Source organism: Ranitomeya variabilis, chromosome 1 (genome assembly GCF_051348905.1).
Source record: "Ranitomeya variabilis isolate aRanVar5 chromosome 1, aRanVar5.hap1, whole genome shotgun sequence".
NCBI lineage: Eukaryota > Metazoa > Chordata > Amphibia > Anura > Dendrobatidae > Ranitomeya > Ranitomeya variabilis.
In genome coordinates, this window is record NC_135232.1 from 266,953,326 (window position 1) to 266,980,391 (window position 27,066).

Genomic DNA, 27,066 nt, shown 5'->3' on the forward strand with positions numbered 1-27,066 from the left:
GCGACAGCCCAGCCGTGCAGCACCTCCCCGGCGTCCCGCTCTCACATACCACCAGGAGGTGGCGTCGGATGCCCCAGTCGCCGCCGAGGCCGATGCCCAGAGCCTAGAGGACGACTCCCCTGCAGGACTTCGCCTCCAGATGCAGGAGCTAACCAAGAGCGTTGCTGCCCTGGCCCGGACGGTGCAGTCCCTACAGGAGGCCCCCAAGGAGAAGATCCAGTTGGCCTCCAGACCAGAGGATGTCCCTTGGATGCGACAGAGGAGGACTCCGCCGACCAGAGGCCGGAACGACGATCGCTTCCACCAGGACGGATGACCCATCTGCCGCCGCTGTCACCAGGTGGGCCACCTTGCAAGGTACTGTCCTTTAAATGAGTAACCCCTGGGGCAAAGGGCCAACCCCCAGGAGTAGGACGGTCAGGCCCGCAGCATTGGAGAACCAAGTACATTGGAGGACGACCAGTTCTCCCTGTAGTGGTTGATGGAATCCCCTTGAACGCTTTGCTGGACACCGGTTCTCAGGTGACGACTATACCTTACGTGCTTTATAAACGGTATTGGGAGGACACCGATATTACTCGTGGCCCTGACGATGATTTCACCATAATAGCCAGTAATGGTCAGCCGTTGCCACAAGTGGGGTATAAGGAGGTCACCTTCAAGGTGGGGCGGGTGGAATTGAAAGCCCAAGGGATTGTGATTGTTGATATTGATCGTCGAGAATGTAATCCCATGATGACTCTTGGTACTAATGTTATAGAAAATTGTCTTGCAGAAGTTATTGTTTTGTTGCAACAGGTGGCAGAAACCGCTGGCCACAGTGAGCAACGTGCCCTGCAGAAGGAAATCAGAGCTCTGATGCAGAGACAGCAGGTAGAGCTGACTGGTGGTGAGATTGGTCGTGTCACTGTGAGTGATTCAAACCCCATCGCGATACCCCCCAGGAGTGAAATGTTAATATGGTGTCGGGCAGCCATAGGCCTCAGGGGAAAGGACTACCAGGCCTTGGTAGAACCCGTATATTCAGACAATAGGCCTACTATTCTGACAGCCCGGGGGGTGGTCGACGTTCGCCAGGGGAGAGTGCCCGTACGTGTCCTCAATTGTGGGGAGGAAGAGGTTCACCTCACCAAGTATGCCACGCTCGCCAAATTGTTCACTGTTAATAATAGTGTGATACAGACACCTGAACCCTTGGTCCCTTCAAACGTGGCGGAGGACAACGGTTCTGCAGAGCACTCGAAAGATTGGTGTCGGGAATTGCATGTGGGCACTGACTCTACCCCATCCCATCAAAAACAGGGGGCCTACAGGGTGGTACACGAGTACGAGCAGGTATTCAGCAAACACCCCTTAGATTTTGGGCAGGTGAAAGGGATCCAACATCATATCCCCACGGGAGATCACTGACCCATAAAAGAGAGATATCGCCCTGTACCCCCAGCTCATTACCAGTGTGCCAAGGACATGTTGCGGGAAATGAAGGAGGCTGGGGTGGTGAGAGACAGCTGTAGCCCCTGGGCAGCTCCATTAGTCCTTGTTAAAAAGAAAGATGGTACAATGAGGATGTGTGTTGATTACAGGCAGTTGAACCGCATTACACATAAGGACGCATACCCACTGCCCAGGATAGAGGAGTCTCTGGCTGCCTTAAAATCTGCTAACTACTTCTCTACCTTAGATCTCACCAGTGGGTACTGGCAGGTTCCTGTAGCGGAGGCAGACAAAGAGAAGACGGCCTTCACGACACCAATGGGTCTCTGCGAGTTCAATTACATGCCCTTCGGATTGTGCAATGCTCCCGGGACGTTCCAGAGGATGATGGAGTGCTGCCTGGGACACATGAACTTCGAAACCGTGCTGCTGTATTTGGATGATGTCATTGTCTTCTCTAAGACCTACGAAGACCATCTGAAGCACCTGGCCGAGGTGTTTGAAGCCCTGTCCAACTTTGGCTTAAAGGTGAAACCGTCCAAGTGTCATCTGCTGAAACCTAAAGTGCAGTACCTGGGCCATGTGGTGAGCGCTGAAGGAGTGGCCCCAGACCCCAACAAGGTCACGGTGATCAAGGACTGGCCAAGGCCCAGTGACCTTCACGAAGTCCGGCAGTTCCTCGGGCTGGTAGGCTATTACCGGAGGTTCATTAAGGACTTTACCAAGAAGGCCGCACCCTTGCAAAACCTGTTGGTGGGCCAACCAAAGAAGACCAAGGGGAGGAACACCCCCTTTGATTGGAACGAGGAGCTGGAGGGATCCTTCGCTTGTTTGAAGTCGGCACTGATGGGAGAAGAGGTACTGGCTTACCCCGAATACGACCAACCGTTTGTGCTGTACACAGATGCCAGCAATGTGGGATTAGGAGCCGTGCTGTCCCAGGTCCAGAAAGGCAAAGAAAGGGTGATCGCTTACGCCAGCAGGAAACTCCGTCCCACGGAGAGAAACCCTGACAACTACAGTTCCTTTAAGCTGGAATTCCTTGCCATCGTCTGGGCAGTGACAGAGAGGTTCAAACACTACCTGGCCTCCGCGAAATTCACCGTATTCACGGATAACAATCCGCTAACGCATCTGGATACTGCCAAACTCGGGGCCTTGGAACAGCGGTGGATGGCCCGGCTGTCCAACTACGATTTCACCATCAAGTACCGGGCGGGACACAAGAATGCCAATGCCGACGCCTTGTTCCGAATGCCCAATTGCCAGAAACGGGAGAAGACCCGGAGGCACTTGAAGAGGTGGAGCTGCCTGCATTCCATCGCCCCAAAGCCACTCAGAACTCTCATCATGTGAAGAACAGGCACAAGAACCAACCGGATGCCACGCTGAATCCCCTGCCCCATCACGGGTGGGCGGAGACCCAGGATGGTGACCCCGCGGTCCGTCGGATGAAAGAGCTCTTGACGCAGGCAGGGTTGCATCCCGGCCCAGATGATCCACAGGAAACCCAACAGCTGTGGAAGGGGAGAAGCAAACTGTTTATCCATGATGGCAAGCTGTGCAGGAGGAGCATCGACCCACGTACTCATGAATTGGTGTGGCAGATAGTGGTGCCAAGGCGAGATGCGCCCATGGTTCTGGGAGCCTACCACGATGGAGCCGGACACTTCGGATGGAGGAAGCTAGAGAGGCTACTCCGAGGGAGGTTCTATTGGATTGGCATGAAGAGAGCCATTGAGAAGTGGTGTCGGGAGTGCGGTCCATGTAGCCTACGCAGGAAGGACCATGGCAGCCAACGGGCTCCCCTGCAGCCTATCATCACCAAACGGCCGCTTGAACTGGTCGCGCTGGATCATGTGAAGTTGACACCTAGCCGGTCAGGCTATATCTACGCTCTTTGTTATGACCCCAATGGCGAGGGTCTCAGAGATATCAGCAAGTCTGCGAAGTACAAAAATCCAGCTCATAGGGCAGTGGTAACTGGGTTGACCATATATCTACTCCTAACGCCAACACTAGAAGTAGCCGGGGAACATGCCTACGTTGGTCGCTAGATGTCTCGCGCCAGCCGGAGGACTAACTACCCCTAGAAGAGGAAAACAAAGACCTCTCTTGCCTCCAGAGAATAGACCCCAAAAGTTGGATACAAGCCCCCCACAAATAAGAGGTAAGAGGAAATGACAAACACAGAGATGAACTAGGTTTAGCAAAGAGAGGCCCACTCACTAATAGCAGAATGTAGTAAGATAACTTATATGGTCAACAAAAACCCTACAAAAATCCACACTGGAGATTCAAGAACCCCCGAACCGTCTAACGGCCCGGGGGGAGAACTCCAGCCTCCCTAGAGCTTCCAGCAAGGATAGGATACAGATTATGTACAAGCTGGACAAAAATGCAAACAAAAACAATAGCAAAAAGCAAGAAAGCAGACTTAGCTTAATCAAGCAGGAACCAGGATCAGTAGACAAGAGCACTACAGATTAGCTCTGATATCAACGTTGCCAGGCATTGAACTGAAGGTCCAGGGAGCTAATATAGCAACACCCCTGACCTAACGACCCAGGTGAGCATACAAGGGATGATAGACATACCCAGAGTAAAAACACTAGTAGCCACTAGAGGGAGCCAAAAGGTAAATTCACAACAGCTCTTACCATCGTAGATCACTACTCCAGATTTTTGGTGGTTGTACCTGTCAAGGATCTAACGGCCAGGACTGCCGCCAAGGCCTTCCAGCAGTACTTTTGTAGGCCCCATGGCTACCCGGAGAAGGTACTGACCGATCAGGGACCAGCATTCGAAGCAGAAGTGTTCCAAGAGTTCTGCCAATTGTACGGGTGTAAGAAGATCCGAACCACGCCGTACCATCCTCAAACCAATGGGATGTGCGAAAAGATGAACCAGGTGGTGATCGACTTATTGAAGACCTTGCCCGTAGAGGAACGGAACCTGTGGCCGACAAAGTTGCCTGACTTGGTGGATATCTACAATCACATCCCAGTAAATTCCACCAACTGTACTCCAGCGTACCTAATGAGGGGAAGGCCTAGCCAGTTACCTGTTGATCTGGACATGGGGGTCCTAGTCCCCGAAGATACCTCGCCGGATGCAGATTGGGATGCAGAAAGGCAGCGAAGGTACCGCAAAGTACAGGAGTGCGTGGAAAGAAGTCTCGCCCAGGCTAGGCAAAAACAAGAGAGGGACTACAATCAGCACGCTCCTGCGATTCCCCTGTCACCTGGTGAGCAAGTACTTAAACGAAAGAGGAGACTACACAAGCTCGATGACCAATGGGAAGCGGAACCGTATACCATCCTGCCATCCGATTTCGACAACACGAAGGTCTGTCTCATCAGCAAGGACAGAGGGGAGACCTCGACAGCGGTATCCAGGGATCACCTTAAGGTCTGCCCCGATAAGTTGAGAGAGAGGGACACGGCCCCAAGAATCTCCCCGCCGGTGGAAAAGGAGAAGATGATCCATACCGTCCTTGGTGACTTTCCCCAGTCCTGGACTCAGATAAATCAGGCCATCGTGGTACCTGTTCTAACGTTTCAACAGCCGGACCCACCAGAAGCGATGGTGGTACCAGATCATCTGGCCCCGCAACCTCAACAAGCCCTACCTGAAGATGCCATGCCAACCGTTGAACCGGCAAATCCTCCCTCTGCTATCGGTGAATCTGCTGTACCCACTGTTGATAGCAGCAGCTCTGAGAGCCCCAACCTGCCAGTGCTACCCAGACTCACTAGAAGTGTAGCTAGAAGACAGTGCACTACACCAGCGGTAGCAAGCATAGCGGGCCCTGTTAGGCCAATAGCAACCCCTGCGCTGCGAAGGTCCACACGCAGCACTCAGAACCAAACTCCCCTCCATTACAAAACTTGGAGGTATTAGCGAGGGCTGCTATTTAGTTGAAAATGTTTGTGTGCATATCTTTTGTTACAGGTTTTAAAATGGAGTAATGGACGGTGAATTGCTCAAAAACTTTTAAAAGGGGGACCCCTTTGTTTACCCGGGGTCCCCGCTGTTTCAACCATTGAACTGAGTGTCATAAACTGTGCATGATCTAACTTTTGCAACGTTCAAGAGTCCTCACCTCCCATAAAGGGAAGCACTGTTATGTTTAATTGTTTATGCTATTTCAAAATTTTGTGTGTTTTCTGTTAACATGTATTGTTGTTCTTGTTTTCCCAGTCCGGGAGTACTGGATTTAACCGGGGGGGAGTGCAGCGCCCCAGAGTCCTGGTCGTTGCAGTAATGTCGCTCTGCCACTAAGGGGAGTGATGTTACGTCTGATTGCACTAAAGGAGTTTCTCTGACCAGGTAACACTCACACTACACTTCACACTCCGGCCACCAGGGGGGGTGGTTCTATCTAGTAGGCCACTCCTCACACTCTGGTAAAACTGGGGGTTGGACAGGAAGACAGGGAGAGAAGTAACTGGGAAGAGCTAGTGAGAGGACCTGTCAGGGATGGGATCCTTAGTAAATATAGAAAAACTGACTGAACAGCCATCTAGTCTGAACTGGTGCATAACCAAAAAGTCTCACATAGCAAATAGATAATGGCTGCACTCAAGTTTATTGTGCTAAAGCAAGGAAATGTGCAATACATGAAATGTGAACAGCATAATGGCTTGTGAAATTTATGAAAAAACACATGAGATTTTTAGCACAAAATTTGGCCAAATGTTGTGAGCCCATTCACCAAACGTCAAGGTAATCTCAGATCGGGATGGGATCCTGGCAGACTCCTAAGAGCAGAACTAACCAGTGAGCAACGGGAATACAGAAAAGAGGCATTAAGACCAGAAGGAGTCGTGCTGTTAGACCGAGGCAACATCCTTCTGAGGCGCAAACAGTTGGTGGCCGGAACGCCGAGCAAGTAAGAGACTCTAAGTACTACTGCAAACCACGGCCGGACAGCCAATTATAGGTTGGCTGTCTCACACAAATCACCTAAGCAGACAACGGAGGCAGCTGTGGGAGAGGGGCGACTCTAGGGTCCCGGAAGAACTCCAGGCCTACCCCGTCATACGGGTGCGTCCTACCATATCACCTGGGGGACGGAGAGAACGAACATCAGAGACAGACAGAATCAGTTGTGAGGACTATTCCGGGAGCTCAGCAGGGAAGGACTACAACACACAGCGCTAGAAGGTAGACACTGATTCCCACCTGTAAAGAGAACTCCTGATGTGCCTTTGGACCGGCTGGTCTCAAACAGCCCTGTTGACAGCGCTCTGGACTGAGGATTCTAAAACCTTCAGTAAAGAGGTAAAGAGACTGCAACCTGGTGTCCTCGTTATTTACTACGACCTACACTGCACCGCAATATCACCACCATTTACCACCACCTTTCACTGGACGCCCCTCAGCAGGGTCACGGACCGGGTCTAGCCACCGTGACAACCCCAGAACAGAGACTCAGAGGCCCGGTACCGGGTACCCCTCGGACCTGCGGCAGTGGGGGCGCTACACAAAGATACAAGATATTCTGGTTGCCTTCCCTGGTGACACTGTCACTGAGGGGGTCTGTGTGAGAATCTTCTCTTCACCAGCACCTGGAACACAACATAAGGCATGAGAAAATAATTGCAGATCTGCATTGCCCCATAATATAACATTAGGCTAAGCGCTATCAGATAAAACATCATATAGCACTCGGCCGTGTTATACACCAGTGTGAGTGAGCCCTAACAGGGATCATATTTAGATATTTAAGCCTTGGAGATAGTTTTAGCAATATAAAATGTATAAAGTTTGAATCACCATTGTGCTATTCTAAACAGAATCTTAACTGGACAGGGGCATTACTTACATGTGTGCAGGTAAGTAAAGACGAATATTAGAACTGCTGCCCAGAGCATGGTGAATTATTGAATGTGTCCTGTTCCTGTGCTGCTTCACTGACCTGTACAGGGCTTTTTATTTTTAGCTCACATGGACACACCTGCTGTATGCAAACCTGCTAGTAAGGTATATATGCATCTGGATATGCCCCAGAAAAGTAGAAAACTGTCAAGAAACCTTTAATATTTCCTTCTCGAAAACTTGTGTTGGATATGTTATTCGTCTAGCAGTCCAAAAAAATAAAGTGATAGTTTTATGATCTGAAAAAAAAAATAATAATATACAATTATTAAACAGAACCTGTCATCATAGTCATGCATATTAAACTAAAGTTATGCCTATAATGGCACTTTTATACAGTGAAAAAATTTGCAGTCTGGTTGTTTTAAAACAATTTAATTTAAAAGAGAAAGTAATACAAGCTGTTACATAAAAAAAAAAAACATGCAGGATGAGAGCAATAACATACTTAACAAGCAGAATCAGTTTCCACAATTCCACAAGTTTCCACAATCAGTGATGGTTTCAGGAGCCATGTCATCTGCTGGTGTAGGTCCACTGTGTTTTATCAACACCAAAGTCAGTGTCAGCCTGCAGCTTCCTGCTGTGGCCGGCGGTCACGTGTGCCCATACTTAAGAGAAAGTAATATTCATTTCTCTTAAATATCGGCACACATGACCGCCGGCCGCAGCAGGAAGTCTCCGGCTGACACTGCGCGCTACTGAAGAGGAATGGTTACTCTCCGCTCTCTGCAATGAAGGGTCCCGGTGAGTATTCTGGCAGCTGTGCTCTGCTTGTGAGCAGCGCATGATGTCCCTGCCATGCGCTGCTTACAAGCATGAAGCAGCTGTTGGCACCGGAGCAGGACGCTGCGAGGGAGCGCCGTGTAGGTGAGTGTAATGTTTTTGTTTTTTTTAATCTTTCCTGATGGGGCCATAAAAACCAGGAGCGAGATGGGCAAATTAAAAAAGAAAAAGGATGGCGCCAATCATACCAGGATAAGGATGAGGGGGCCATGCACACCAGGATAGGGATGAGGGGGACCATATATACCAGGACAGGGGATATTACAGTACAGAATTGACCATTTTTTTGCTTCAATTTTTTTTCCTAATCTCCTCCTGTAAAACCTAGGTGTGTCTTGTGGTCCGGTGTGTCTTCTAGTCCGTAAAACATGGTATAACCCACAATTGTTATGTGTATCAAGGAAATTCCCAAGGTCTTTTTTAAAAGCTGTTATAGTGTCTGCTGTTACTACCTCTTGTGGTAGGGCATTGCTCAGTCTGACTGCTCAAACTGTAAGGCTATGTGCCCACGTTGCGGATTGGCCTAAGGAATTTTTTGTGCGGATTCTGCATCTCTTGGCAGAAAACGCAGGTGCAGATTTGTCATGTTTTTTCTGCGGATTTACTGTGTATTTCTTGCCTTTTTTACCCCTGCGGATTTCTATAATGGAATGGGTACAAAAATGCTGCAGATCCGCAAAAATGAAGTGACATGCTACTTCTTTTAATCCGCAGCGTTTCCGCAGGGAATTTTCCACACCATTAGCACAGCGTGGTTTTTTTCTCATTGATTTACATTGTACTGTAAATCACTTGCGGATCTGCAGCGTTTCTGCGCGGTAAAAAATGCTGCGGATCCACAGGAAATCCGCAACGTGCGCACATGCCCTAAAGGTTATTAAAGGGAACCTGTCACCCCCCAGGTGTTTTTAACTGAAAGAGCCACCTTGTGCAGCACTAATGCTGCATTCTGTCAAGGTGGCTTTTAGTTCTGGTCCCTGCCAACGCTGCAATAATCGCTTTTATAATGTGCCCCGTTCATACCTCGAATTTGTCAGGGTGGCAGGTCTTTCTCCCCTGACACAGACGCATCACAGCCATCACCCTGGGCCTCTGTGCGCCGGGCGCCGGCTCCTCTTCCTTCATTAGCGTTCCCGGCGCCTGTGCTGTAAGTTCGAAGGGCAGCGCAACTGACCTGGCTAGCCTAGCCAGACTTCCTTAGTAACTTCCCTGTACCTAATGCTTAGCTTATGCATGCGGCAGCCTTCTCCGATCCCACAGCAAAGAGACATGTATTTTACATGTTTTGAGATATTTATCCCTATATTGGTGGGAGGCCGCCGCTTGGTGGGTGGCCCAGGGCCCAGGCCCCTTGGGCCCCCCCTAAATCCGGGCCTGGGTACAGCCTGAGCCACAACTAATGATTCAGTGGTTAAAGCTTCAATACTTATAGATGTAAACCGCACCGTAAAGAATGATGTCTCTGCTAACAATATGAGTACACAATAGTGCGACAATTAAGGTGCAGTCTGATTAAATACCTAATAGGCCAATCAATCTATGCATAGAAATCTACAGTATAAGAGTCACTTGAGCGGTGCCATGGCCGGCAGCACACACTGAAGGAAATGCTTCCGGTGGTTCGTACGTGTTCCTTTGGTAAGGATCCTGGATGAAGGGTCGTTGCATGACGTCACGTAGCTGGTGCTAGTATAGATCATGGAGTGGCCTAATATTCCTTTTAACACAATTCAGAAATGGCGGCTTATTTCTTCAGGGATGGTCCAGAACTGTAAGTTGACCCTTACATAGTCCAGTCTATTTGCAGTGTATAGATACATTCAAAAGCATGTTTAAATACCAAGTTATTTTTGCTGAAATGTAAATGCTACGGCCCAGGAGCTGTGGTATGATCAGACCATGTCACTGCATGGTCACACACAGCCATTACACAGCAGGGGCACATTTATAAGATTACTAGCTGTACTACCCGGGTTAATGACTGCTGTTAGCAAAATAGAATGTGTTAACAAAAATTTATTCTGCACACAAAAACCACAAAACAAATAGATAGAAATGTAATTATTAAAAGGCAAAAACTAAGCAAATAGAAGCATTTCACAACATATATTAGCTTTGTTATACTGAGAATGTCTTTGTTGCCTATATTAACCAATCAGAGCTCAGGTTAATTAACTGTAGCAAAATAGAAGCTGAGCTGTGATTGGTTGCTATTGGCAGCCTGATAAATCCCCAGCCAACAGGAAGCCCTCCCCCCTGGCAGTATATATTAGCTCACACATACACATAATAGACAGGTCATGTGACTGACAGCTGCCGTATTTCCTATATGGTACATTTGTTGCTCTTGTAGTTTGCTTATTAATCAGATTTTTATTTTTGAAGGACAATACCAGACTTGTGTGTGTTTTAGGGCGAGTTTTATGTGTCAAGTTGTGTGTGTTGAGTTGCGTGTGGCGACATGCATGTAGCGACTTTTGTGAGATGAGTTTTGTGTGGCGACATGCGTGTAGCAACATTTTGTGTGTTGAGTTGCATGTGACAGGTTAGTGTAGCAAGTTGTGTGCAGCAAGATTTGTGCATGGCGAGTTTTGCGCGTGGCGAGTTTTATGTGTGGTGCATTTTGAGTATGTGCAAGTTTTGTGTGAGGCAACTTTTGCATGTGGTGCAACTTTTGTACATGTGGCAATTTTTCTGTGTGTGCAAGTTTTGCATGAGGTGAGTTTTCCATGAGGTGAGTTTTGCACGTGTGGCGAGTTTTGCGTGAGCCTAGTTTTGCATATGGCGAGTTTTGCATGTAGCGAGTTTTGAGTGGTGACTTTTGTGTTTCGACTTTTATGTGGCGAGGTTGGTGTGTGTGTGTGGTGAAATGTGTGCTGAGGGTGGTATATGTGTTCAAGCACGTGGTAGTGTGTGGCGCATTTTGTGTTTGTGTTCATATCCCCGTGTGTGGTGAGTATCCCATGTCGGGGCCCCACCTTAGCAACTGTACGGTATATACTCTTTGTCGCCATCGCTCTCATTCTTTAAGTCCTCATTGTTCACATCTGGCAGCTGTCAATTTTCCTCCAACACTTTTCCCTTCACTTTTTCCCCATTATGTAGATAGGAGCAAAATTGTTTGGTGAATTGGAACGCGCGGGGTTAAAATTTCACCTCACAACATAGCCTATGACGCTCTCGGGGTCCAGACGTGTGACTGTGCAAAATTTTGTGGCTGTAGCTGCGACGGTACAGATGCCAATCCCGGACATACACACATACATACATACACACATTCAGCTTTATATATTAGATATACCTGTATGTAATCTCCTGTATATAGTATATACCTGTGTGTCATCTCACCTATATATAGTATATATCTGTGTGTCATCTCCTGTATATAGTATATACCTGTATGTCATCTCCTCCTATACATAGCATATACCTGTGTCATCTCCTCCTGTATATACTATATACCTGTAGGTAATCTGCTCCTGTATATAGTATATACCTGTGTGTCATCTCCTCCTGTATATAGTATATACCTGTATGTCATCTCCTCCTGTATGTAGTATGTACCTGTATGTCATCTCCTCCTCTATATAGTATATACCTGTGTGTCATCTCTCCTGTATATAGTATATATCTGTGTGTCATCTCCTCCTGTATATAGTATATACCTGTGTGTCATCTCCCCTGTAAATAGTATATACCTGTGTGTCATCTCCTGTATATAGTATATAGCTGTATGCCATCTCCTCCTGTATTAGCCCTCGTTCACACGTTATTTGGTCAGTATTTTTACCTCAGTATTTGTAAGCTAAAATGGCAGCCTGATAAATCCCCAGCCAACAGTAAGCCCACCCCCTGGCAGTATATATTAGCTCACACATACACATAATAGACTGGTCATGTGACTGACAGCTGCCGGATTCCTATATGGTACATTTGTTGCTCTTGTAGTTTGTCTGCTTATTAATCAGATTTTTATTTTTGAAGGATACCAGACTTGTGTGTGTTTTAGGGCGAGTTTCGTGTGTCAAGTTGTGTGTGTTGAGTTGCGTGTGGCGACATGCATGTAGGGACTTTTGTGAGATGAGTTTTGTGTGGCGACATGCGTGTAGCAACTTTTTGTGTGTCGAGTTGCATGTGACAGGTTAGTGTAGCAAGTTGTGTGCAGCAAGTTTTGCGCATGGCGAGTTTTGCGCGTGGCGAGTTTTATGTGTGGTGCCTTTTGAGTATGTGCAAGTTTTGTGTGAGGCAACTTTTGCATGTGTTGCAACTTTTGTGCATGTGGCAATTTTTCTGCGTGTGGCAATTTTTCTGCGTGTGCAAGTTTTGCGTGTGGCGAGTTTTGCACGTGTGGCGAGTTTTGCATGTGGAGAGTTTTGCGCGTGGCGAGTTTTGAGCGGCGACTTTTGTGTTTCTACTTTTATGTGGCGAGGTTGGTGTATGTGTGGTGAAATGTGCACTGAGGGTGGTATATGTGTTCGAGCACGTGGTAGTGTGTGGCGCATTTTGTGTGTGTGTTCATATCCCCGTGGTGGTGTGATTATCCCATGTTGGGGCCCCACCTTAGCAACTGTACAGTATATACTCTTTGGTGCCATCGCTGTCATTCTTTAAGTCCCCCTTGTTCACATCTGGCAGCTGTTAATTTGCCTCCAACACTTTTCCTTTCATTTTTTCCCCATTATGTAGATAGGGGCAAAATTGTTTGGTGACTTGGAAAGCGCGGGGTTAAAATTTCACCTCACAATATAGCTTTGACGCTCTCAGGGTCCAGACGTGTGACTGTGCAAAATTTTGTGCCTGTAGCTGCGACGCCTCCAACACTTTTCCTTTCACTTTTTCCCCATTATGTAGATAGGGGCAAAATTGTTTGGTGAATTGGAAAGCGCGGGGTTAAAATTTCACCTCACAACATAGCCTATGACGCTCTCGGGGTCCAGACGTGTGACTGTGCAAAATTTTGTGGCTGTAGCTGCTACGGTTCAGATGCCAATCCCGGACATACATACATACATACATACATACACACACACACACATTCAGCTTTATATATTAGATCTCAGAACAGGAACAGTTTATTTAAACACATCCAATTGTAAAACTTATTATTATTCCATCATCTATTAATTAAAATTTACTTTTGTTTGTGGGAAAGCCCATTACTTGTAGGTGAGATTTCAATATCCTTAGTGAATCCCAATACTATTATCTATAGAGTATAGTTTCACTAAGTCCAAGTATTGTCGGTTTCTGTGCTAACCTTTTATGTGGAACAGTATCAATTGCTTTAGGAAAACCATAATGGATTTCAAATGGTTTGCACCTATCCATTCATACATTCCACCTTTTTATCTATCTTTCTAAAACCAACGGCGGTTTATTCCATTTAGTAGAGAAATAATAGTTAAAGGAAGGTCTGAAAATTTTAGCAATACATTTTCACTGTTCCTTTAACCCTTTCCTTGCCATATATAATTTGTTTGGGCAAGGAAGTTATGGTACAAACCAATCAGCAAGCTGATGTAAATATTGAGGGGATTGTAACAATAACACAAGTGTTGCAGCTTCTTCAACCAGTTGATCAGTAGTGCTAATAGAGGCAAACCACGTGGACACTATGAGACTTGTGATTTGGGGTGCCTGGTGCCAGCGCTAGGTTCGCACCCCACATGGTATCGCACTTTCAACTGTATCAGAAACCTAGATGCCGATTATGCATTGGCCATTATACTGTTTGGAGGGCTATGTGCGGGAATCATAGAATGGTAGAGTTGGAAGGAACCTCCTGGGTCATCTGGTCCAACCCCTCGCTCAAAGCAGGATTCACTAAATCATCCCAGACAGATGTCTGTCCAGCCTATGTTTGAAGACTTCCATGGAAGGAGAACTCGCCACCTCTCGTGGCAGCCTGTTCACTCATTGATCACCCTGTCAAAAAGTTTTTTCTAATATCTAATCTGTGTCTCCTCCCATTCAGTTTCATCCCATTGCTTCTAGTCTTTCCTTGTGCAAATGAGAATAAAGATGATCTTTCTACAATGTGACAGCCCTTGAGATATTTGTAGACAGCTATTAAGCCTCCTCTGTCTTCTTTTTTGCAAACTAAACATTCCCAAACACTGTAACTATTCCTCATAGGACATGGTTTGCAGACCAGTCACCATTCTGGTCGCTCTTCTCTGAACTTACTCGAGTTTGTTGATATCTTTTTTAAAATGTGGTGCCCAAAACTGGACACAGTATTCCAGATGAGGTCTGACCAAAGAGGAGTAGAGGGCAAAAATGACTTTACGTGATCTAGACTGTATGCTTCTGTTAATACATCTACTCACAAGCTAAATATTCAACAAGGGAAAAGACCAATTTAGAAAAGAAAACCCCCCCGTAAAAAATATACACTTTATTGAATAGCAAAAACGAGAATAAGGCCTATAATTTTCTAAATCTTCAGCGGGGAGATCGTACTGACATATCTTCATCTGAAACAGATAATTCTGATAGAGATCTAATTCCAGAGAAAGATGGAGACAGAGGGGCAGGGAGTGGGGAAGAGGACAGAGACGCAGATGGCAGGGTCGGAGTACAAACATGAATGCACCTATGGGGTGCCAATGGGTCCGTACACCCAAGGTGGTACTCAGGTAAACAAGTAAACAATGCTACCATCGTGACAAATGGGCCATCCCTGCCGGGAGTAGTATCCTTACCTGCATCCTCCTCCTCTTCTTTTTTGGAGCAGAGGGCCCCACTCGGATACCAACTGAGGAACAGAGCGGTTTAAAAGGGATGGGGTCTAGCCAAATTATTAACCTTAGTGATCATAAACTGTCATATGATGAATATAAGGTACTGCTTAAGGGCCTGAATTTTGTTCCTACAACGATCTATAACTCATTTAGTTGGGTTAAGGATATTAATCTGTTCGCACGGAAACTTAAGTGGCAGAAGTTCCATCTCCATAAGGACCAAGAAAAATGTGAGAATCTAGGAATTGCTGTTGAGGATCTTGACACTGTTAATGCATTGACTGATCTTTTGGTGGAAAATGAGCGTGATGACCGTCTTGGCCCATTCACGTCTCTGAAACAAAAAAGTACCAGATTTCCCCCAGTGGGGGGACTGGATTCTGTTGATATTTTCCTCAAAGTGGTAGAGGAGGAATTGGTAAAGATAAATCCCAATAGTATGAGGGGGGATGAATCACCTAACCTCACTAGGCCCGAAATGATGGCACTCACTGGGCTGGAGAACAATAAGGGGATAGTAATTAAGCCCTCCGATAAGGGGGGGCAATCTGGTAATAATGGATCACGCTCAATATTTGTCCATGTGTCAATTGATATTGAATGAGAGAGATACATATGAAATCCTCACGAGAGATCCAACTCCCCAATATATTGACATCCTGATGAACATCTTGGCTAAGGGGCTGGATGCGGTTGATTACCAAGGAGGAATTTGAATTTCTTTCTCCCTCTTTTCCTCTGATGCCTGCCTTCTACTGTCTTCCAAAGATACATAAGGGGCTTGTTCCCCTTAAAGGATGTCCTATCGTGTCAGGGGTGGACTCTTTAGGTCAAAACATTGGGATATATATTGACAAAATTCTTTGTCCATTTGTGATTTCCTTACCCTCATATTTGAGGGACACTATAGACTTGTTGACCAAGCTTGAAGATATGGATATTAGTGCTGACACGTATCTAGCCTCTACTGACGTGGAGGCATTATACAGCAATATCCCACATGGGGCAGGCATCAGAGGGATCGAATTCTTTCTCAATACTAGAGCTACTCATTGTATCCCACATAATAACTTGGTCATTGAACTTCTGACTTATGTCCTAAATCATAACTGCTTTCTCTTTAATGGGAGGGCCTACCACCAGCTAAGGGGGACCGCGATGGGGAGTCCCTGTGCCCCATCGTATGCCAACCTCTTCCTGGGCTGGTGGGAGGAGACTATGATATTTGTGGAGGAGGCCTGGTGGTTTCCAAACATTCTATTTTGGTCAAGATTTATTGATGACGTGTTCATTCTATGGACCGGCTCAGTTGATGAATTTAATCGGTTCATCACAGGTATTAATGAGAATGAAATTAACATGAGATTCACGTCAGAGATACATAAGGATTCCATTAATTTTCTTGACCTTAACATCAGCAAGAATGGAAGGGTTGGAATTACCACCAGGACATTCAGAAAACCGACATCCACCAATAGTCTCCTCAGATGGGATAGTTTTCATCCTGGTACTTTGCGCAGGGGTATACCTAAAGGCCAATTCCTGTGTATCAGGAGAAACTGTTCTGATAGTCAGGAGTTCATTTCAGAGGCCCATGATTTGAAAAGTAGATTTTGCCAAAGGGGGTATCCGAGAGTGGTTCTGGATGGAGCATGCAGACATGAGGCAGGGTGTGCTCGGCATGACCTACTGCATCCGTCACCTAAAATAAATGAGCCTGATGTTCCAAGGATTATCGGTATGTTTGACAACTAATCTAATGTGGTACAGAATATCCTCAGGAAACATTGGGGGATCCTTAGAGCTGATCCAGAACTAAGAGATTTTATCTCACCGACTCCAAAGATCACGTACAGAAAGGGTAGATCCATTAAGGACCGGCTGGTCCATAGTCTCTATGAAAAACCGAAACCACCTGACACATGGTTAGACTGCGAACGGTGTGGCACTTTTAGATGTGGAGACTGTAAATTCTGTCCGTGGGTGAGAAGGAAAAAGGTTTTTAAGGGTACCACTTCAGAAAGGATCTATTCCATGAGAGATTTTGCGAACTGCAAAACAGAGGGGGTAGTGTACATGGCCACATGTGCATGCCCACTTAACTGTATTGGGAAAACCAAGAGGAAACTACGCAGGCGCATTGGTGAACACCTTGGTGACATAAAGCATAAAAGGGATACACCCCTAGCAAAACATGTTAGGTCTGTTCATCTGAATGATACCAAAGCAGTGTCCTTTTGTGTCCTCGAGGTAGTGCGACGTAACCCACGTGGTGGGAATCTTAAAAAGCTTCTTCTTCAAAAAGAATGTCAATGGATATTCAAACTTCGAACTTTTGTGCCGGATGGCCTAAATGAGCAACAAAACTATTGTTGCTTTATATGATTCAGAAGTCCATTATCACTAACCAGATCCTTGACTGGGTGATGTTATCCAGTTATTATATTTTATCATATATCTTTTTTGTATCTTTTATTTACCTTTGTAATTGTAATTTTTGATACCTGGGATTTTGAAATAATTTATGGCTACATATAAATATATATATATATATATATATATATATATATATATATATATATATTTTTTTTTTTTTTTTTTTTTTTTCATTCCTATGGTCCATCTGTGCAACTTTGTATGTACATATATGTTTTTGGTGGTATTGTTGCACTCCAAATTTATGGTGCTCTATTTAATCTACTGGTTGTATGTGGAAGTAATGTAATATATACACTTTAATAGTATCACCTATATGTGCCTTCTGTATTACCTTAGGGTGCTATAGTTATATATATATATATATATATATATATATATATATATATATATATATATATATATATCTCTCTCAAGTGACAATGCCACCTTCGGCTGATATGTAGCAGCATTTTGCTCTATTGCGGTCTACCCTTGCTGGCAACACATGCGTGGTATTATCTTAGTGCCCTGTTATGCTTTTAGCTTGAGGTACACCGGCGCATGTGTAGCGCCCCCACCGCCGCAGGGCCGAGGGGTACCCGGCACCGGGCCTACGAGTCTCTGCTTCTGGGGGTTGTCACGGCGGCTAGGCCCCGGTCCGTGACCCTGCCGTGGGGCGCACAGTGAATAATAGGTGTAGATGATGGTAGTGGTGGTGCGGTGCAGTAAATAACGAGGACACCAGGTTGCAGCCTCTTTACCTCTTTACTGAAGATCTCTGAGTCCACAGTCCAGAATACGGTTCACCAGGCTGCGCAAGTCCGGCCGGTCCAATGGCACCTCCAGAGTTCTCTTCACAGGTGGAAATCGGTGCCTTCCTTCTAGCGCTATGTGTTGTGGTCCTTCCCTGCTGTGCTTACGGAAAGTCCCCACAACCGTTGTGTCTGTTTCTTAAGTTCCCTCACAACTCGATTAAATGATGTTCTTCTAATCCTCCGTCCCTCCCTGATGTTCTGGTTGGGACGGCACCCGTTTGACGGGTAGGCTCGGAGCTCTTCCGGGACCCTAGAGTCGCCCCTCTCCACAAGGTGCCCCCCAAGACTTCATAGGTGATTTGTGTGAGACAGCCCGCCTTAGACTGACTGTCCTGCCGCTGTTTAGAGTATTGCTTGAAGCTGAATGTTATAATACTCCCTCGGCGTTCCGGCCACCGGTAGTGCGCCTCAGTAGGGTGTTGCTCCGGTCTTACAGCACGACCCCTACTGGTATTCTCCTATTGCTTGATCTCGTTTCTCACTCAGCACAATCTATCTCGCTTCTAGTCCTTTCTTGGGCCCCGCCGCTTCCCGGAGCTGGCGCGGACCCGTTACGTTCTTTCAAATGCCAAGCCTCTGTCAGGATCCCACCCCTGACAGAGACCCTACTGTATCTTCCCCTACAACACCCTCTGCCACAAGGTGTTGCTTGGTTCCAACCCAGTCAGCTTTCTGATCTAACTTCCTGCCTGACCCCCAGTTTACCCACTATGGTGGGGAGTGGCCTAATGAATAGCACCCTTAGCTCCCCCCGGAGGCCCAGCTGTGAAATGTATTGGTGTCTGTGATACCTGATCAGATGAACTCCTTCAGTGCCATCGGACGCACCGTAGCTCCCCGTAGTGGCGGAGCCACAGTACTGCAACGACCAGGACTCTGGGGCGCTGCACTCCCCCCTGGTTAAACACAGTACTCCGGGACTGGGAAGAAAACAACAATACAAGTTAGCAAAAAGACATACAATTTTGTTGAGTGCAATAACAACAAGTATACTTGAACAGGCTTCCCTTTATGGGACGTAAGGTCACTTGAACGTTACAAACATGGTTAACAGTATAAATTACAGGCTATAAATAACTCCTGTTACCCAACTGGGTATTCTACTAAGTGCAAAATTGCTGAACAATAATTTAACTTTGCCTTTAAGGACATACACTCTTAATCCACTAAAGACCTTCCTATAATCACATTATAAGGTATTTTAACTTTTTCATTCTCCTTCTTTAAATCTGCAGGACCGCCTGTCCTATCGGCACCAGACCTACTGCCTCTCCTTTCTGTTACAGGACCGCCCCGTTCAGCCAGGGCCTACTGCCTTTTCAACTATTATACACAGTATAGAACATAACATTACTTTCAGTTCAAGAGCACTGAGCCATCTCTTCATGGCTCCTATGAGGACTCAGGGTTTACCTTCTACCCTCCTTATCTATCAACATTATCAACTATTTTCTTTTCATAACATTAAACCTTCTCATTATCTTTCTTTCTATGCATGCTGGACACCACGTCTATCTCTACGGGCCCACTGCATCGTTCTTCTATCTTTCACTTTTTCTTTTTCAGAGAACATCATTAGCATTTCTTCACAATTAACCAGTCGAACACATATAACTTTCTCGTACAAACATTATCATCACTTTTCTCTCATCAAAACATTGTTGCTACTTATCTTAAGCAATATTACTATTGAAGCGCGACAAATGAACATCCCCTTTAAGAGGGGACCAAGTCTCTGTGAGGTAGCGTATCTTCTCGAGCTACCAGTCTATACTCAGCAAAGGTTCCAGTGCGGTATCTTCACAAAGAGTCCTTCCTTAAGTAAAACCAGTAGGGAGCGCCTTTAATAAGGTGCAAACTATATACAAGAAGTTCGGATCATGCACTGTTCATGATTTCAGCAGTTTTTTTTTTTAAATAACGTAGAAAAAATAGAAAACAACCAAAAACAATAGGGATCCCGGGTCAACAAAGGGATCCCTTTAAGAGTTTACCCTGAGCGGGTTTTAGCAGAACACAGGAAAACAGCAACTATTTACAGATTCATGGTATTGAGGTTTATTCTTCTAAGCCTGGGGGTGATCTTTGTCCCCCGGGCGACGCAGCACCCATACTGGTAGTTGGTCTCTCGGATGCCATCAGACCAGCCGGTGCCTGGATTTGAAGGCTAATCCTGCTTGCGAGTTCGGTAGCTGCTACAAGGCGTACAGTGGTGATAGGAACAAGGTCTGGCAAATCAGGTTCATTCATGGTCGGGGCTACAGGGGGCGCTCTCTCAGGCTCACACCGTCGAACGTTCCGGGCACACCATCCTTGTGCGCTCCGATGGCGGGTGTAGGTCACCTGATCCCCCCTTTGTAACGGATCACCATTTCGACTGCAGCAGGGGGTCTTCACGTTATAGCTAGTAACAAAGACATCAGTTGGTAGCCCCGGTTCCTGTATGGAGCCCCATCCCCTCTTCGGGTGGTAGGCCAGCACGGTTCCCCGCTTTACCACGTCTCTCTTGCTGGGAGCAGACTTCTTACGTTGTGTGTCAGGTGGTTTGGTCTCGCCCCGATCTTTCCAGTGTTGGATCAGACATTGCTTATACTGTTCCCAGGTAAGTACCGCAAGGGTGAGGCCATCCTCCCGGGCCCCCTCCGGCCCAGTCCAAGGGGTGTCCCACCGAAGGATCACCCCGTCTAGACCCACATCTATTGGTTCTCCCATCTTGGTTGGTAGCGGAGGCACTAACTTCCCCATCGCGTTAGAGGTGAGGATCACCTGCTCTACCCAGAAGGAACGATCATTGCTGGGGTGAGGAGCGGTCACAGGAGCGGGATCGGTCAGGGGAGCAGAATCAGCCAGGGGAGTAGGGACGCCGTCCATACCTGCGCCTGATGTGATTCCACCGATGTCGCTCCGGTCCGTTGACAAGGACACTGGAATCGGCTGCAGCCCGGACCGCGGCTCCTCCGGAGCCACCTCTCGATGTGACTCCGCCCTCCATGGCCCCGTGGCTGGGATAGGTGGACTCGGCTCCTCCACTGGCGGCCCCAAGGGGTTCAGGTCCTTCACCGACGGTGGACGCGAGTCCGCTTCCAATGGGCGCGGGCAAGCCGGGATCACCTCTCCGTTGCTCGGGCACTTGCTGCTCATCGTCGCTGACTGGCATTCGACGGCAATGCATGCATCTGGCTCCGCCATTTCTCCAAGGTCGAGCTCCTCCTTCACCTCGTTCCCGCCGTCGCAAGTCAGGGGGCAGTTCTCCTCTGCTGCTGGGCAGGTCGTCATCTCGCAGCCGGAATTGGAGGGGGCGGTCGCTACTTCTGGCGCCGCTTTGGTAATCTCCTCCCATGGCACGCCCCTCTTCTTCCTCTGCGTTCCCTGTGACGCTGCAATGGCGGCGGTTTTTGGCGCGAACTTTTAGCGGCAAGTGGCAACACACTTGTAATAAAGCACAGTCAAAGCACGATAAATCACAGTTCCAAGGCACACATGACCTGATTCTTCAGGCTTAAGTAGATCCTGTTTGTGACGCCAAGTTGTAGCGCCCCCACCGCCGCAGGGCCGAGGGGTACCCGGCACCGGGCCTACGAGTCTCTGCTTCTGGGGGTTGTCACGGCGGCTAGGCCCCGGTCCGTGACCCTGCCGTGGGGCGCACAGTGAATAATAGGTGTAGATGATGGTAGTGGTGGTGCGGTGCAGTAAATAACGAGGACACCAGGTTGCAGTCTCTTTACCTCTTTACTGAAGATCTCTGAGTCCACAGTCCAGAATACGGTTCACCAGGCTGCGCAAGTCCGGCCGGTCCAATGGCACCTCCAGAGTTCTCTTCACAGGTGGAAATCGGTGCCTTCCTTCTAGCGCTATGTGTTGCGGTCCTTCCCTGCTGTGCTTACGGAAAGTCCCCACAACCGTTGTGTCTGTTTCTTAAGTTCCCTCACAACTCGATTAAATGATGTTCTTCTAATCCTCCGTCCCTCCCTGATGTTCTGGTTGGGACGGCACCCGTTTGACGGGTAGGCTCGGAGCTCTTCCGGGACCCTAGAGTCGCCCCTCTCCACAAGGTGCCCCCCAAGACTTCATAGGTGATTTGTGTGAGACAGCCCGCCTTAGACTGACTGTCCTGCCGCTGTTTAGAGTATTGCTTGAAGCTGAATGTTATAATACTCCCTCGGCGTTCCGGCCACCGGTAGTGCGCCTCAGTAGGGTGTTGCTCCGGTCTTACAGCACGACCCCTACTGGTATTCTCCTATTGCTTGATCTCGTTTCTCACTCAGCACAATCTATCTCGCTTCTAGTCCTTTCTTGGGCCCCGCCGCTTCCCGGAGCTGGCGCGGACCCGTTACGTTCTTTCAAATGCCAAGCCTCTGTCAGGATCCCACCCCTGACAGAGACCCTACTGTATCTTCCCCTACAACACCCTCTGCCACAAGGTGTTGCTTGGTTCCAACCCAGTCAGCTTTCTGATCTAACTTCCTGCCTGACCCCCAGTTTACCCACTATGGTGGGGAGTGGCCTAATGAATAGCACCCTTAGCTCCCCCCGGAGGCCCAGCTGTGAAATGTATTGGTGTCTGTGATACCTGATCAGATGAACTCCTTCAGTGCCATCGGACGCACCGTAGCTCCCCGTAGTGGCGGAGCCACAGTACTGCAACGACCAGGACTCTGGGGCGCTGCACATGCGCTGTAATGTGCACCTATCATGTGATCGGGACATCTAGCATCTCCCATTTGTGGAGAGCATGCGCATTGAGTACTGAAGCGACCGGACTTCAGTTTAATGGTGCCAGTGAGGACTATATTGGGCGCCCTTGGCAGACAGTTTGTAGCGGCGGTGTAGCTCTGTGTATCCGCCAAACAGGAAGTAGTCCCCACATGCACCTGGTAAGGTATTTAAGGAGGATCCATATGTATGTAGTCGCAGCCTTTCTATGGACAACTCTATACTGCCACGTTATCATCTAGCCTCTCCTCATGAACCCATGTCTGGGGGAAACGTGTCGAGAGTTTTGCTTTGATGTATGTGAGGAGTCACTCTATCAGGACCCATAACTCCCTATTCACCATAATCCAACAGATGAGTATAAAACTGCACAATGAGGATATTTTTGCTACAGGGGCAAACGCTGCACCTGTTGGTCTGTTGTTTCTAGTTGGTGGGTATAGTGACGGAATATGATATGTGCATTGTGGTATTTATCTATATATATGTTGTTTCAGATACATTTTTTTCTAGTAGTGCCAGCTATTCCACAATGACTTTATCTATGGTGTTATGTTTATTGTGGTCATTATGATGTTGCAGAGTACCTAGACCCTTCTTTTTCCCTGTATGTATAAATATTTATGCATGGGGTATGAATGATAGTATCTGTCTCTTTACTTACATCACATTGTTGGTGGGCCCCATGTTTGCTATATAACACAATATGCCATTACATGATGTGACAAGCCATCTGGCCTTCTATTTCTGACTGTTACCTTATAGGGCATAGCCAGGAGATTAGGGACAGCCATCGTACGAGCAGGGGCACCATTCTCGTATTCCTTAGGGTGTCAACCTCCGCATCTAGGTAGGCACCCATATACAGTTTTTTTGTAGTGTCTAGGGAAATTTCACTTATATCTGCACATCTATGGAATTATGTGAACGGCAACACTGATGTATCACTGGTACTACTATTTGTAGGTGGGTATACCTCTTTACTTGCTAATAGAGGTTGTTAGTGACTGGATTAATATCAGTCTAGTCCTATCTGGGGAGGAGATCTCCTGTCAGTTTTTGACTCACCTACCATCTAGGCTATTCCTTTTGAGGGTATATTTTTGTTCGTTTTTGCTATTCAATAAAGTATATATTTTTTTACTGGGGTTTTTGCTTTTGTAAATTTTCTGTTAATACATCCCAGAATTGCATTTTTTTGCTGCTGCATCACACTGTTGACTCATGTTCAGTTTGTGACCTATTAGTATACCCAATGTGATGCAGCGGTATGTCCATACACAGTGAAATGGCAGTGACCCAAACAAGTTCAAAGAAAATGTTCTTTTATTGTGTTACTTCACACAGTCAATATAGTATACGGCTTCTTCATACAGTCCATTAATAATGCATGGCTATATGACGCAGTCAATACACAGGCCGAACTTCCCTCTGTCCAGTTTCCCTGGGTGACCGCACGCCGGTAACAAGTCTCTGTACTCACTCAGCGCACTGCACTCTTTATCCTCTGGAGTGCAGCCGGGTACATGTAAGACAGCCCAAGACGCAGGGTGTCAGTCTCTCTGGTTCCTTTAGACTCTGTGCTGCTCCACACAGAGAGAGCTCTGCAGACAACTGCCCTGTCTGCTTCCAAGAACACACTGACACACCTCCCCCACTACTACAGGGCTTTTTAATCAGTCACTGCTTCACTATTCTAATTACAGCCACACCTGTGTCTGTAGTATGCCCTCATGGCCTCACTACACTTCCATTCACATTCTGCAGAGCACATACAGCGCCCCCTAGCTGTACCAGGGGTCACTGCCTCACACCAAGTATTTTGCTGTTGCTTAGCCCTATTCCTCTCATTCTGTATATGCTTTTTTCATTTCTATTGCCCAGATGCAGTACTTTGCATTTTTCCCGGTTAAAAACCAATCTGTTAGTTGCTGCCCACTGCTCCAGTTTAGTTATATCTTTTTGAATCCTCTCTCTCTTCTCTAGTATTTGCTATCCCTCCTAGCTTTGTGTCACCAGCAAATTTATCAGTGCACCCTCAATTCCTTCATCTAAATCATTGATAAAGATGTTGAACAATACAAGGCCCGGGACAGAACCCTGTTGTACCCCATTTGAGACATTCTTCCAACTGGATGTGCAGCCATTTACAACCACTCTTTGGGTCCAATCACTAAGCCAGTTATGGCTATCAATTGCCTTGTCCATTCCGTACTTAGTAATTTTTTCTATAAGGGTGGTGTGAAATACTTTGTCAAATGCTTCGCTGAAGTCAAGATATACTATATCTACAGCATTTCCCTAATGCACCCAGTCAGTGATTCTGTCATAGAAGGAAATTAAATTAGTCTGATATGACTTATTAGTTACAAACCCATGCTGACTCTGATTAATCACTTCATTCTTATCCAGGTACTTACATACATGTTGTTTAATAATTTGTTCAAAGATCTTTCCTGGTATAAAAGTCAGACTCACCGGCCTATAGTTCCCTGGGTTATCTGGGCCATTATACTGTTTGGAGGGTTAGTGAGGTAAATTGTACTGTGTGCGGGTCATTATGCAATGTGGAGGTTTGTGTTAGAGCCATAAAAGTCTTGTGCAGGGGCCATCAAACTGTGCAAAAAGGTGTAAGAGCCATTATACTATATGGAGGGCCATTATATTGTATGGAAAGCTGTGTCAAGGTCATTAAACTGTGTTGGGGACACTGTGTGGGTATCATACTTCGAAGGGTGGGGGTAATGTAGAGTCATCAAACTATGCATTTGAAGGGTGCTGTGTAGGAATTTACTGTGGAGGTACCATACTGTGTTTGGGGGACACTTTGTTGGCATCATACTTCATGGAGGCCATGAAAAGGGTACTGTATCATAATGCGAGGGAACAATCAGGGGCTTCCGTACCAGGAAAATCACTTTGCAAGGGGAGAAAAGTTATGAATTGTGCTCTTTCTTATTTTTGCGGGGAGGGGTGGGGGGAGTGATATTTCTGCTATGAGGCCCCATGATGTCTATGTTGGCTCCTGGATCTAATGTTGATGGCCTATCCAATGGATGTTAAATGATTCTATAACTCCTTTAATTATACATAGGATTTTACTGGCCAGAATAGATGGACACAGGAAGCCTCAGTCAAAACAGATACAGTACAGGAGAGGAGAGCTACGTCTATGTGGTTATTGTGAAGCAAATCTTAGAGCTGCCTCCATCATCATGTACAGAAAGAGAAAAATATCAGTCAGAACAGAAAAATAGATGAGAAGAAAAGAATACAGATTTAATAAGTATAAATTGATATATGACACATTCCTTTAAATTACATTTAAATGAATAAAAAATACTTGTTTATCAATCGAGACATCAAAATAGTGAAAGCTCTACTCTCCATTACAGGATGGTGATCATCTCCTAGTAATGATGCCTTGTATGTAGCAGGGGCCGTTCTCTCTGTGTACAGCACTGTCGGTATTTATGTTCCTTCCTCATTCTTTACCATCACTGTGATACTGGCTGCCTGTCCATGTAGCACAGTAATATACAGCGTCATCCTCTGGATGCACCCCATTAATGTCTAGATATCCAACGTTACCAGAGGCAGATCCCACAAATCGTGCTGGGACCCCGTCTCCTCTTTTGTTGTTAGATTCAGTGAAATAACCCAGAATGAATGTTGGTTTGTTCCCAATTTTTTGTTGTATAAACATTACCCTATTGTTACTGACAGTGAGACCCCCTCCTAGGGTACAGGACAGTCTGACATTTAGGCCAGGAGATGCCGTAATCACAGACGGTTCCAGAGTCACTGAATGCTGAGCCTGGGACACTGCAGAAGACAGAACAGTCAGATCTGTGATACAAGGTGTCATACGTCATCTAACATGTCCATATATATTATTCACTATACTGTACCTGTGATAAGCGCAGTCAGGAGTAGGACACAAAGGCTGAGTGCATTGAACATGGTGAGACAGCCAGAGATGAGACAGCCACGGGTGGAAATTTCTTGTATCTCTTCACCAGCACTCTGCTATCATATATAGTCCTCAACTCCTCCCAGTAAGCAAAACCAGCCAGGAAATATATTGTCATTTATTCTACAAATTCAGGATGACACAGGAGTCCTAGTAATAATAACTTACAGAAAGGATTCACCCAGACCTGAAAGCCAGAGATGATAATTTTATGCAAATTATTGGACAGTCTGTAAAAATAAGGACTTTCTTTAATAACCTTGAATAAATTAGAAGTGTATGTGATTTTCTTTGAAGCTGA

At 46.5% G+C, this 27,066-nt stretch overlaps 1 protein-coding gene across 1 annotated transcript in view; it reads right to left on the reverse strand.

Annotated features, from left to right (window-relative positions):
- The window catches only part of LOC143814408 (immunoglobulin lambda-1 light chain-like), a 944,139-nt gene extending 917,352 nt beyond the window's left edge, over positions 1-26,787 (reverse strand). Inside the window, exons 1-2 of the mRNA XM_077293451.1 lie at positions 26,704-26,787; positions 26,300-26,617 (exon numbers count right to left, since the gene is read on the reverse strand). Of these exons, the coding sequence (XP_077149566.1) occupies positions 26,300-26,617; positions 26,704-26,755 (370 nt within the window). The 5' untranslated portion in view covers positions 26,756-26,787. The remainder of the gene's footprint in view (positions 1-26,299; positions 26,618-26,703) is intronic.
- Between the last annotated feature and the right edge of the window lie 279 nt (positions 26,788-27,066).